Genomic DNA, 12,807 nt, shown 5'->3' with positions numbered 1-12,807 from the left:
CCCCTGTTCTGCTCCTGGTATTTATCCTGGAGTTCTCAGGCATCAAATACAATATCAACCACTCCTCTACCATTTCTGATGCTACACTCACTCTCAGTAGATGACCATCTTCTAGGTCAAGGATCAACATATTATAGAAATAGAATCTTGCCACCAGTGATTCAGAGATGTGGACACCATGGACAGCAATTGTCAAAGGACAACTGATTTCATTTTTCTGCCACCTTTGGGTACTACTGATCAATTCTTTGCAGCTTTTGATAATTTTGGTTTGTCAATAGGCACCAAGAAAATAGAGATTCTCCACCAGGCAGCATGATATCATCCTTACATGGATCCAGCAATTACAGCAAATGGAGAAAATTTTAAAGATGTGGATGAATTAATTTACCTTAGCAGCATAATTTCCAGGGATGTCTGTTTAGATTATGAGATTGACATATGCATTTCCAAAACTACCTCATTGTTTGGGAAGTTCCAAAAGGAAATTGTAAGGGAAAAGAGGCAATAGGCTACCTACCAAACCAAAGATCCTCAGAGCCACTGTGCTGACCTCATTGTTGTATGTCTGTGAAACCTGGGTAGTAAACTGGTTTCATGCTAGGAAATTGAATCACTTCCATTTGGATTTTCTTAGGAATCTTCTGAAAATCACTTGGTAAGATAAACTATCAGATACTGAAGACCTTTCTGAAGCTGAATTGCCAAACTCTTTTGCAGAGTGCAGAACTCCAATGACTTGACCACACTTTTCAAATGTCAAGCACATGCCTGCCTAAAATGCTATTTTATGGGGAATTCACATGAGGCAAACACTCAAATAGATCAGAAGGAGCAATATAAGGACATTTTCAAGTTCTATCTGAAGAAGTTTGGTAAGGTTTTGAGACATTTGAGACTCTAGGACAGAACTATCCAGCATTGTATGTCTTATAAAAGAAAGTTCTGTGTTTTATGAAAAAAGCAGAATTGCAGTACCTCAAAAAAGAGATAAAAACATGAGATATAAAAATTTAGAGATATCTCCATCCCAAATGTTAATACAGGCTATTTATTACCAACCTATATAAAACCTTCTGAGTTCATAAATAGTCTAATCAGCCACAAAAGGACACAGTGTACATTGACCCTGACATAGTGATATCATCTTGGTCCTCTATGAGTATGATGTATAACAATCAACAACAACAACAAAAATATCCACACATACACATATATAAAGGCATGGAGTTGGGAGATGGAGTTGGAATAGAGAGAAAACAAGTCTGACTGGATTGCAACATATTGGAGAAGGAATCATAGGCTAGAAAGATAAGTGTGGACTAGTTTGTGAATGACTGAAAAACCAATCAGAGAAACTTATATTTAATCTCCAAGCAATAGGAAACCACAACAGTTCACCAAGTAAGAGAGTATTGACAATATCTGTATTTAGGAAAATCTCTGTAGTAGCTATATGGAGGACAAATTGGAGTTTGAAAAGAGTTGGGGTAGGAAAAACAATTTGGAGATTATTATAGTAATATAGATAATAGTGGTAACAAAGACTTGAAGTAATTTTCTGGCTATGTTAGAAAATAGCAGAGTTCAGATTCAAAATATGTGCAGATTGAAACACCAAAATTTGGCAACTGATTAGATATGTGGTGTCAGGAAATTTGAAGAATAGAGGATAATATTAGCATTAAAAATCTAGTAGAAAAAGAATGATGGTGACTTTCACAGAAATAATGGAGTTTAAAAGAAGGGTGAATTTGAGGAAAAGATGATGAGTTCTCTTTACAACATTTTGTGTTTGAGATGACTCCATGATATTTAGGGTTTTTTAATGATACTGATTTGAAGTTAAGAAGATGGATTCAAATTTATTTGGATGGAGATCACGATTAAACTCCTATTTGATGAGATTGGCATCAGTAGATGATGAGGTCACTCATAGGGAGTACAGAGCTAGAAGAAAGCTTAGAATAAAACTTTAGGAAACTCCTGAATTTATCCTACTATATGACATGATGAACCAAGATAGATGATTGTAGTGGAGTAAGAAAGCAGGTAAAATGTAATAAAGGAGAGTGTAGAGTCATGAAAACTCAGAAGGGAGGATAGACTGGTCACCATTGTCAAATATGGCCAGGAGGTGAGGGAGGAGGACTGAGAAAAGACTGTCAGAAAGGCCAATTAAGAGATCACTGGTTATTTTGGAGAGGATAGTTTCAGTTGAATTGATCGTACTAGAAACAAGATGGTAAAGGAGAAAAAGGAAGGGAGAAAAGAATGAATAGAGATAAAAAATGCTAACAGCTTTTTCTAAGAATTTTCCAAGAAGCTTTTTCTAGAACTTTCTAAGAAAGGTAGGGAGCATTTATGATCATAGTTTGAAGGAATGTTGAAAACTACTAAATATATAATTTTTCAGGATGAGGGAGACTTGAGCACATCAAGATAAGGAAATCTTGAAGATTAGAAAGAGAGGAGAAATGAATGTAAGTAACATCTACTGGAGAAGATGGAATGAGTTGGTTTCAGAGTTACATGTAGAAAAACTGACCTTGTCAAGGTAAATAGCTCATTTATTATCAGAAAGTAGAGGAAATGAGCTGGGAATAGGGCATACTATCAAGTTTTCAAAAATATTGCCCTCTATTTCATTTATATATATATATACACACACACACATACTGTCTAGATGTAGAAGTAATTTCCCTAGATTAAGTATATTTAAGTATATGTATATATGTCATATACTTTTTATAGCTATGTATATAGAGAAAGGAAGGAAGGAAGGAAAAAAGGAAGGAAGGAGGTAATTAGAAAGAACTTGATTTTAAATCCTGACTCCATCACTTATGATATATGTGCTCTTGGACAAATAACAGAAATACCATCTACACCCAAAAATTTATTGTAAGGATAAAATAAGAAACTATTTGTCAAGTGCTTTGCAAATATTAAAGTGTTATATATATATAATATCAGTATAACATTTTATAGTATATATTTTATATATAATAATATGACATATTATTATATCAAAATAAACTATTGTGTTTTTTTTATTGCTATTATATCCAGTAATCTTTATAGAGAATATGAATTCTGGGGATGAAAGGGCATCAGTATTTTGGGGATTGCAGAGTGTTGTTGAGTACAGCATAAGGAGGGAAACAGGAGGTTTATATGTGTAGTGCAGTATCAGGGACACAAAGTTTGGGCCAGTACTAAGGTTTTCTGAGCACTCTCTTTGGAAATTGTGTACTGAGGTCCATTCATGGCCCCCTGTTTCCTGCTAGTACTTCTGTACCTTGAGAGTACAATGGGAGTGCCAGGGCCAGATCAGAGGTTTGCAGAATCATATTGGAACTAGAACTAGAACTGGAACTAGAAGTATCTTCTAATATCATTCCTGAGAAACCTTTCTTTATGTAGTCCTCAGCCTTAAGACCTAGTCAGTGCCAGTGCCTCTACTTATATACTATTTTGTGGATTTATAAATATGAGCATGAGCCTTTCTAACAGTAACATACAATCCTTGGCTCTGACTATTGTCTTGCTGGTATTATTTATGCAAAAAGTGAAAAAAGTGAAAAATAAAATAGGAGCATCTATTTTCCTTTTCATTTCTGAAACTGTGACTTCAAAAACACCCCAAGAGATACAATTCAAACATGCTGTGCTCAAATCAATACACCGATGTATTTTCTGTTGAGAATGTCTAAATCTTTGATTCAAAGGATATTTCAAATCACTTAGTAAACATTAATTAAACCCCAGAGCACTCACATATGGCAGATGAGTTTTCTTTCCCTGATTCTGTAGTCATTTAAGCTGGCAGTTTTCTTCAGAGATTTAGTACAAGTGTAGGTAGTAACATTTGGATTAAAAAAAACGAATATATTTCTTTGACACCTAGAGAATTGTGCATTGAGGTTTTGGTTTGATATTTCTTCCCCTTGGGCCAGGGTTGAGGGTGTGGGAGGCTTGATTATGGAACCACAGAGTAGCACTGACAAGGATTAATTCTGAAGGAAACAAATCTTCTTTACTGAAATTTGTGCTTCCTCCCATACCTTATTTTCTTTTGTTGTTGTTGTTGTTTGTTTGTTTGTTTTTAAAATCCTTACCTTCCATTTTGGAATCAATAAGGTGTATTGGCTCCAAAGCAGAAGAGCAATAAGGTCTAGGCAATGAGGGTTAAGTGACTTGCCCAGGGTCACACAGCTGGGAAGTGTCTGAGGTCAGATTTGAACCTAGCACCTTCTGTCTCTAGGCCTGGCTTCTTATTTCAGTGGCAGACTCCAGTTGCAGTCTGATGTTTAAAGCCCTTCATAATCTGGCTTCAGCCTACCTTTCTCATCTTATTAATTTGCTATCCATTTTGCTTACTACCTTCCATTCAGAATGTCATAATAATTATTCTTTTTTACATGTTAAAATTTTATTTTTCCAGATTACATGCCAAAACACTTTAATATTAATTTTATTATATATTGCAATCTATATTCACTCTCTCTTGCTCTCACAAGACCCTCTTGTCTCCTTAAGAAGGCAGGTAATATGATATAGGTTGTAGATATATTATTATATAGTATATATATATATATATATATATATATATATATATATACATATATATATATATATCCATGTTCATTATGTTGTGAAAAAAGAGGCATATTCTTCACACTAGATAAAAATTCATGGTAAAAACAAAATTTAAAAATGTTTCAATTTGTATTTGAACTCTGTCTCTCTGTCTGTGTTATCCTACTTATTCTTCTGCACACACAATATTCCACCTTTGTCTCATGTTTCCCAAAGAAACAGGTCAGGGGTCTTCTCTTTCAGGAGGCTTTGCCAGATTTCCCTCTCCACATGTTAGTTACTATCAAAAGGAAATACTTTGTATTTAAATAGTATACGAGTCATACAATCTATGTTTCCCCCTCTTTTTCCCCTTCTGTGGAATCCTTGCCTGTTTGAGGAAGGACCTTTATTCATTTTTGTCTTTCTGTCTCTATGGCCTACAGTTTCTGACACAGTCTTACTCATATATTTAATAAATATTTACTGTGTGGAATAGAATATAAAGTCATGTTCAATTGCATACACTAGGTGTGATTATTTCATGTAAAATGATCTCATTTAAATAAATAAAATTATATCTTTTAAAAGCATTTAGTATTTTAATATTTCCACAATACCTTTTTTTTTTGCCAAAATTAAACTCTTGATATTATTTAGTCTTATATCTTGGTGAAATACTCCTCAATAGAATAGTTAGTCTAGAAAGGAAATGTGGTTGAGGAGAGAGAAGGTAGTATTTGAAAGCAGTGATAATGATCCAAAAAAGTTCTGCTCATGTTTATGGATATTCCTTCTTGAGAGTTCCTTGAGAGATGAGATTGATTTTTACTTCTCTTTTATATCCTTAATGTTTCACCCAGTACATGGCACATAGTATATACTTAATGAATGATTGTGCATTTTTTGTCTGAGCAACAACATGGTGTAGTTGTAGGACAGAGTGCTGGGCTTGAAGTCAGGAAGATTTATCTTCCTGAATTCAAATCTGGCTTCAGACACTTACTAGCTACCTGGGCAAGTCACTTAACCCTGTTCTCCTCAAGTCCTCATATGTAAAATGAACTGGAGAAGGAAATGACAAACCACTCTAGTATATTTGTCCAGAAAATCCCAAATGGGGTTGCGAAGAATTGGCTACCACTGACATAATTGAATAACAACACAAAAGGGAGCTGAAAAATCTGTGGGGTAGGTATGAAATAGAGACTACTTATGCATCAAAAAAATAGATACTGCTGTTAGAAATTTGTATCAAGTTTTATATTTTTATTTAATTGGTGATATATTATACAAATGGTTTTCACTCAACAGTTTTCTTTCTATTTCTGTGCAAAGGTCTACATGAGATATTTTCCATTAAACCTCTAAATTACAGACTCCACCAGTAGAGGACTTTCTTGCACTGATAAAATGACAGGTCTGCAACAATAATAGCAAAATAGTAGTTGTTATTTTCATTATATGGATTAAAAGTAATAGACTGAATGTAACAAGAAGTCAATTAATTAAACAATTACCATCATTATTTCTGAGGGTAAGAAGAGTTTTATCTTAGGAGAGGGATGGAAAGAAATATTGAAATCGATAGTTTTTTTTTCCCCTTATTTCACCCATGTGTGAAATTTAAATTAACACACAGTCATTCAAAGGATATTATAGTAAGACCTATGCTTTAGGAAAATCACTTCAACCTTTTTGTAGATCATAGATTGAAGACTTGAAGCCACAAAATCAACCAAAAGGCTTTTACAATAATATGGCCAGGAGTTGATGAGAACTTACATGAGGATTTCTGCTAACTGACCTCTTTGCCTTTACAAATTTGTAAGTTTATTTTAATTTTTATTGTCCCAAAATATTTTTAAATTGATGAATAACTGTGTGTAAAATAGATTGTCTAGTTACATTTAGCTAGATGACATTTCTTTAAGACACAGATAACATATTGTGTAGAATTGAACATGTTTGAAAATTCATTCCGATTACATTAGAATAATGGGAGGTTTGGAGAGAAAAGTAGACATTTAAAGGTTGACAGAAGTTGTTAGCAGTGGTATAAACATCCATTTCCATTACAAACATTAATTCAGTAGAGTTGTTTGGAAGTGACCCAAGGATGAAGGACTAGAAGCTTGGGAACTCCAGTCACTTGAATGAGGACAGATTTTTTAAGGACACAGTTTCCTTGAACATTTCTTCTTTCTCTTATGAGCCATCCCTCATATTTCTTCTCTCTTCCTTTTTTGTTATCAAATCAGTACATAATCTCTATAGGAGTCAACCCTATTTCAGCAGACAAGTCCTTGTCTTGGTCATACTGATTTCTATTGTAAAGGGGGAAAGGGGTTTAATTTTTAAATTGCTAAACTTCATTATACTTCAAGAGTGTAGTTGCCAAGAACTTAATTAATTCCAAAGAGATTGTATTTACAATTTATTTTGAAAATGTAGAAAGAGTGAAGCAAGAAATCAGAGAGAGGATAGGGTAAGTTATCTAGCCTGAGCACTAAGTAATTGACTTCCGCCCCCTCCAGACAGGGAGAATTAGTTTCAGCTGGCCTTGGCAAAGCTGAGAAACTGGGCAGTTTCTCAAGAGGATAAATCTTTCCTGAAGTTGGTCTCTTCAGAGAAAAGTCATCAGTTAAGAGTCAGCTTTTTCACTCACCATGTGTCAGTCCAGTCAGTAGATCCTTCTGACCCTCTTCACCAGCCTCAACTCAAAAGCATGAAGAATTCACTTCTCACAGGTAGTAACAGTTTTTTTCAAGACACTTCTTTTGTGTCACTTCCTGAATCTTTCCCTAATTTTGTCTACCATTCACAGTTGACACTTTGTTTCAGGATTGCCCAGAAGACAGTCAATCCATTCTGATTATTCATCCACTATCTCACACTGGGTCACAGACCTCCCACTTTATGATTAAGTGGGATATTTGTACTTTTGGTGATTAGATCCAAATGGGTAGATCTTCATACTTAACTTTTAAGTACCATGTTCTAAAAATAGACTGGAGTTACATTTTAATCTTCACAATCAGAGAAGAGTTAAGTATTTTCATTGTTATAATCAGGGGAGTTAAATTTAATCTTCACACTATCAAAATGTTCTTTAAGGGATTTCAATTGGTCTTCTGAGAACTCATTTTTTTTCTTTTTCTTCTTTTTTATAAATTTGATAAAGTTTTAACAAATATTTTCATTTTCAATATACCAAAATAAATCCTATTGCCTTTTTTGGCTTTATTTCCTACCAGATGCATTATGGGTGATAGGATGTAGTGGTGGTGGGGAAGTAGATTTTAGTACATTGTGACTACAGGTTAGGTCTGTCAAACTCTTATTTAAAAAAGAAAAAACAAAATTAAATTGCAAAATGGGTTTTTGAAAAAACCAAAATCTTCACTCTGGAATATGATGTTATGTGACATAGTCAACTGTTTAAATATCATATTAAGTAGATATTATCTTAAAAATTTAGAATCCCACTTTAAAATTTAAGAAGGGTTTCAACTCAACCTGTGTCAACTTAGATAGAATTTTTATTGCTGACTATAACTAATGTGTCAAAGGAGAACTTGGTTTTAAAAATCAATATCTAATGAAACTGAATAAAATAAAAAGTACTTTTGAGTGGAGATTTAGTTATTTTGTAATTATATATATATGTATATATATACATATATTATCAGATCTTTAGGTTTTAGAAAATATTAAGACATTTAAGAATTTCCCCTAAACCAGTACTCACTACAAGCTACTAAATGTAATTTAGTTAATAGTTGTGTTAATTTGTTTTCTTTGTTAATTTCCTGAAAACCAAATTATTGACCTTCATCTGGTCCTGAGTAAGCAGAACATTTTAAAACATGGCATATTAAACTAATTCACTTTTTAAATGGTGACAGGGTGGAATTTACTTTAAAATACTTCATTATAAAACTATTTTTTTTACAACACATTCATCCTGTTAGTGCCATAAGGTTTCTAAGCAATCACAAACATACCAAGCCATGATGCATAGTTTTGTTCCCTTAATGCTACCTTCTGCACATTGATAATTTCATTACTTTAGAAAATATCAAATTGTTTTCGAAAACTATAACTTATTTCTAAACATCTTACATTGTCTTTTTCTGTAGGTTTACATGCATCTTATGAGCTTTTCAAAATTAATTTTGAAAGGTACAAAATATTTCAGTTTTCAACAGATAATAGAAAGATACTAATTCATCATGGGGAAAATTTTATCTCATTAAAGAATGAATTAAGAATAAGAAATAAGAAGCTATATTAGTAATATGTTGTTAGAAATATCTGGGACAACCAAGTCAATTATATTTCAAGGAATGTCTAGATAAATAATTATAAATTTAAACTCTAGATTTTTTATTCTTTTCCAAAAGTTGACATAATAACTTTTATTTGTATATATTTTATTTTGAATTTAAGTAAATAAGCTCATGTAATTTTACCAGGAGAATTTCAATGGAAAACTAAGCTAAATGAGATTACAGGATCTAGCACTAGAGGGGGTTAAAAATTTGACAACCATCATTCAGCTGATGAATGTCTGAGAGAGGATTCAGAATGATATCGTTCAAACATTAAGTCTAATTCCTTCATCTAGACTACCATAGCTACCTTCCAAATATGGGAAGCCTGTGTTATGGAAACAATAATAAAAGGCAGAAATTAGAAATGTATTCCTTTTTTTTTTAAACATTTACATTCCATCTTAGAACCAATATGTATTGGTTCCAGGGCAAAAGAGTGGTAAGGGCTAGGCAATGGTGGTTAAGTGACTTGCCCAGAGTCACACAGCTCGGAGGTGTCTGAAGCTAGATTTGAACCTAGGACCTCCTGTCTCTAGCCCTGGCTTTCAATCCCCTGAACTATCCAGCTATCTCTAAATTTGTTACTTTTTAAAATTTGTGTAACTCATGATTCTCATGTGACTATATAAATATGTAATATCTGCATATGAAAATTAGATTTACCATTTCAATAGCAGAAATAGATCTCAAAAAGTTGCCCAAAATAAGTTAGATAAGTATTAACATAAGAATAAATGGAATTTATGTTATTCTTTTCTATCATTACTTACATCTATCAGAAGCTCAGAAGCTTTTGCTGGTTTAAAATCTGAACCCAATTTCCCCTTTTGCCTCAATTAATATATGTTGGAGATTTTATAAATAAGATCACACAGTCTCTAGAATCCTTGAATCCTCAAACTGAATATCATTTTTCACTTCTTAAGAGATGAATTGTTTTTTCTTTCTTTTTTTCTAGCAAACATCTTTAAAACAATACTGGAAATCTGCATTTCACTTGCTCAAAGGATACACTGATTCTGAAGATCAATTCCATTTTTATGTTGAAATAAGGCCCAAGCTAGGACAAGTCCAAGAATAAAGCTCTCCTTTAGAACTATTGTTCATCCACATCCTGCATATGTAATTAGTTGTCAAATACTGTCCCTTTTTATCTACAATATCTCATTTCTAAACCCTTCTCTCTATTCATATATTACCAGTTTAGTTTGACCCTCATCACTAGTTGAGGAGTCTCAACCTGAGACAACCTCCTTTAGTTTAAGCCCATATTAGTTTTCTCCTAAATTATTGCAATAATTTTCCAATTGCTCTTCCTTCCTCAGATTTCTCAACATTCTTTTCATCCTATACAGAATCGTCAGAGTTTTTTTTTAGTACTTAGATGATCACAATTGCTACCTTATTCAGTGAAATCTAGTGACATCTGGCTACCACAACAATAAAATATAAATCAATTCTTTAATTCTTAAAGCTCTTAACTCCCCTGTAATGACCTATTTTTCTATGCACATTGGACATTACTCCCCACTCCAAACCCATCAACTCAGAAAAATGAAGTAGAGATTGTTTCATTCTTTGTAGTCACATCCCCAGTGTATCTCAAAGTTCCTGAAGAATATAATGTATTGGGGGCAGTTGGGTGGCTCAGTGAATTGAGAGCCAGACCTAGAGATAAGAGGTTCTAGGTTCAAATCTAGCCTCAGATGCTTTCCACCTGTGTGAAGCTGGGCGAGTCACTTGACCCCCATTTCCTAGTCCTTACCACCCTTCTGCCTTGGAACTAATCACAGTATTGATTCTAAGGCAGAAGGTAAGCATTTAAAAAATAAATAAATAAAATGAACATCACACTAGCACTTATCTCTCAAAGCTGTTTGCTGCAAGGATTTAATGAGATAATATATATTAAAGAATTTGAAAATATGTATATTTTATGTGCTATTATCCTATTGAAGACATGATTATCTGTTATATATTTTACACTGTGCTTTCCCTCATAGTTTTCTATTTCTGGACTATTCCATTACATCTTTGGCTATAACCAGCAAAGTGATTAGAAACAGAAGAAATTTTCATCAAATGTGTTAGTTTTATTTATTTTGGAAGGCCTATTATAAAAGTTTTCTGGGAAATTAAGTAATTGACAAAAAATGGTTATTAGTTATTTCATCCCTCCCTTCATTTTAATTATTAAATGCTCTTTTATTATTGTACTTGAGAATAAAACATTCCAAATGGGGAAGTAAATAATGAATCTATATTAATACTTGTAAATGGGATTATAATTTTTGCATTAAATCAGTAAAAATTATGTTTAGAAAATGTTTCTATCAGCAGTACTTGCTAATGTTCTTACAAAAAAAATTGGTTATATAAATTGATTTTAAACTTTTTTCAACAGATTTTCCATATGACGTATGATCTAGCCAGTGCAGTGGTGAGAATATTTAACCTCATTGGAATGATGCTTCTCCTTTGCCATTGGGATGGCTGTCTTCAGTTCTTAGTACCATTACTACAAGACTTTCCATCAGATTGCTGGGTGTCCTTAAATAAGATGGTCGTAAGTACTATGTATTTTTATTTTTTTCAAATGTTTATTTTTTATTTATTTTATATACATATGTATTATTGACATAGGGAAATAAGTATTATGACATAAGGATTATATATATGCAAATATATATTAATTTATTATTTGTATATATTTGAATGCTTTGGGAAAAAAACTGGATGGATAATCTTTAGCTTTAAACAATGTGATTTCTCCTACAGAAGTGTGCTTAGAATACATAGTCATTTGGAATATATGGATCCTGAATCGGACATCATCCTTCTTTTATTCCATCTAAATTTCTTATTCATGTCAGTTGGGATAGTGTATATTATTGGGAAACTTGTATATAATTATCCATATTTTCAAATTTGACTATACCTGGACAATTATATTTTGAAATAAACATGCATTTTATTCAAAGTCATCTAATAAATTAATAGGTAACATATCAAATATAGAATTTTAAAAATTAAACAAATTTCATTTTCAAGATAATTTAAATTATTGAGGACTATCATCAATATTTATAAGTTGAGTCACATATAAATGAAATTCTGGAATGTAATATACAGAGCATATATGTTAAAGTATGTTTTGGTTTCTGGGCAGACATATATCAATGGAATTACTATTTTTTACTATAAAGTAAGTGTCTTTTGTTTCAAATCACCCTTTTTATTAGCTTCAAAATAAAATAATTTCCCCTTGTCTGATTTTCTAAAAAATCTTTCCTCTATGTACATATATATATATATATATATATATATATATACACACACAGATATGTGTGTATATATATATATGTAATTTTATTTAAAAATTGAATAATTCAAATAGAATTTGACTAAATGGCTTAGATTCTGACATAAGGTAAATGTATGTCTTTCAAAAATCATTATGTGTTTATTAGCTTAGAATAACTAAATTGAATAATTTAACTAGATGTATATTGATTTGCTAATCTTAAAATAGTACATCATACAACTTATTTTCAAGTAAACTGGTTTTGAGGAGCTCAATTTCACAAGTTAAAAATGAAGTGCTGGCATTTTATTTTTTAAAACCTTTAAAAAAAGTCTAAATATATTTATTCCACATTTAAATCATATAAAGTGTGAAAAGGAAAGTAGACTGCTTATATCTTTCTCTAAGCATAGAATTTTCCTACAGTTGAACATATAATCATGTGTGCACATCTATAGATATTCAAAGTTGCCTTAAATAATTTAAGTGTGAATAGTTTCAAAATATTCTCACAATAAAAATATATTTTCATGTATTGTGTTATAGTGACCATAAGAATGGGTAGTGAAAATGAGTATGATTCAT

The 12,807-nt window shown here is 32.1% G+C and overlaps 1 protein-coding gene across 1 annotated transcript in view; it reads left to right on the top strand.

The window, feature by feature from the left end:
- HCN1 (hyperpolarization activated cyclic nucleotide gated potassium channel 1) overlaps positions 1 to 12,807 on the top strand; it is a 609,900-nt gene that overhangs the window by 304,048 nt on the left and 293,045 nt on the right. Inside the window, exon 3 of the mRNA XM_001363828.4 lies at positions 11,323 to 11,484. Within this exon, the coding sequence (XP_001363865.1) occupies positions 11,323 to 11,484 (162 nt within the window). The remainder of the gene's footprint in view (positions 1 to 11,322; positions 11,485 to 12,807) is intronic.

This window comes from Monodelphis domestica, chromosome 3 (assembly GCF_027887165.1).
Source record: "Monodelphis domestica isolate mMonDom1 chromosome 3, mMonDom1.pri, whole genome shotgun sequence".
Classification (NCBI taxonomy): Eukaryota; Metazoa; Chordata; class Mammalia; order Didelphimorphia; family Didelphidae; genus Monodelphis; species Monodelphis domestica.
This window is presented reverse-complemented; position numbering and strand designations above follow the sequence as displayed.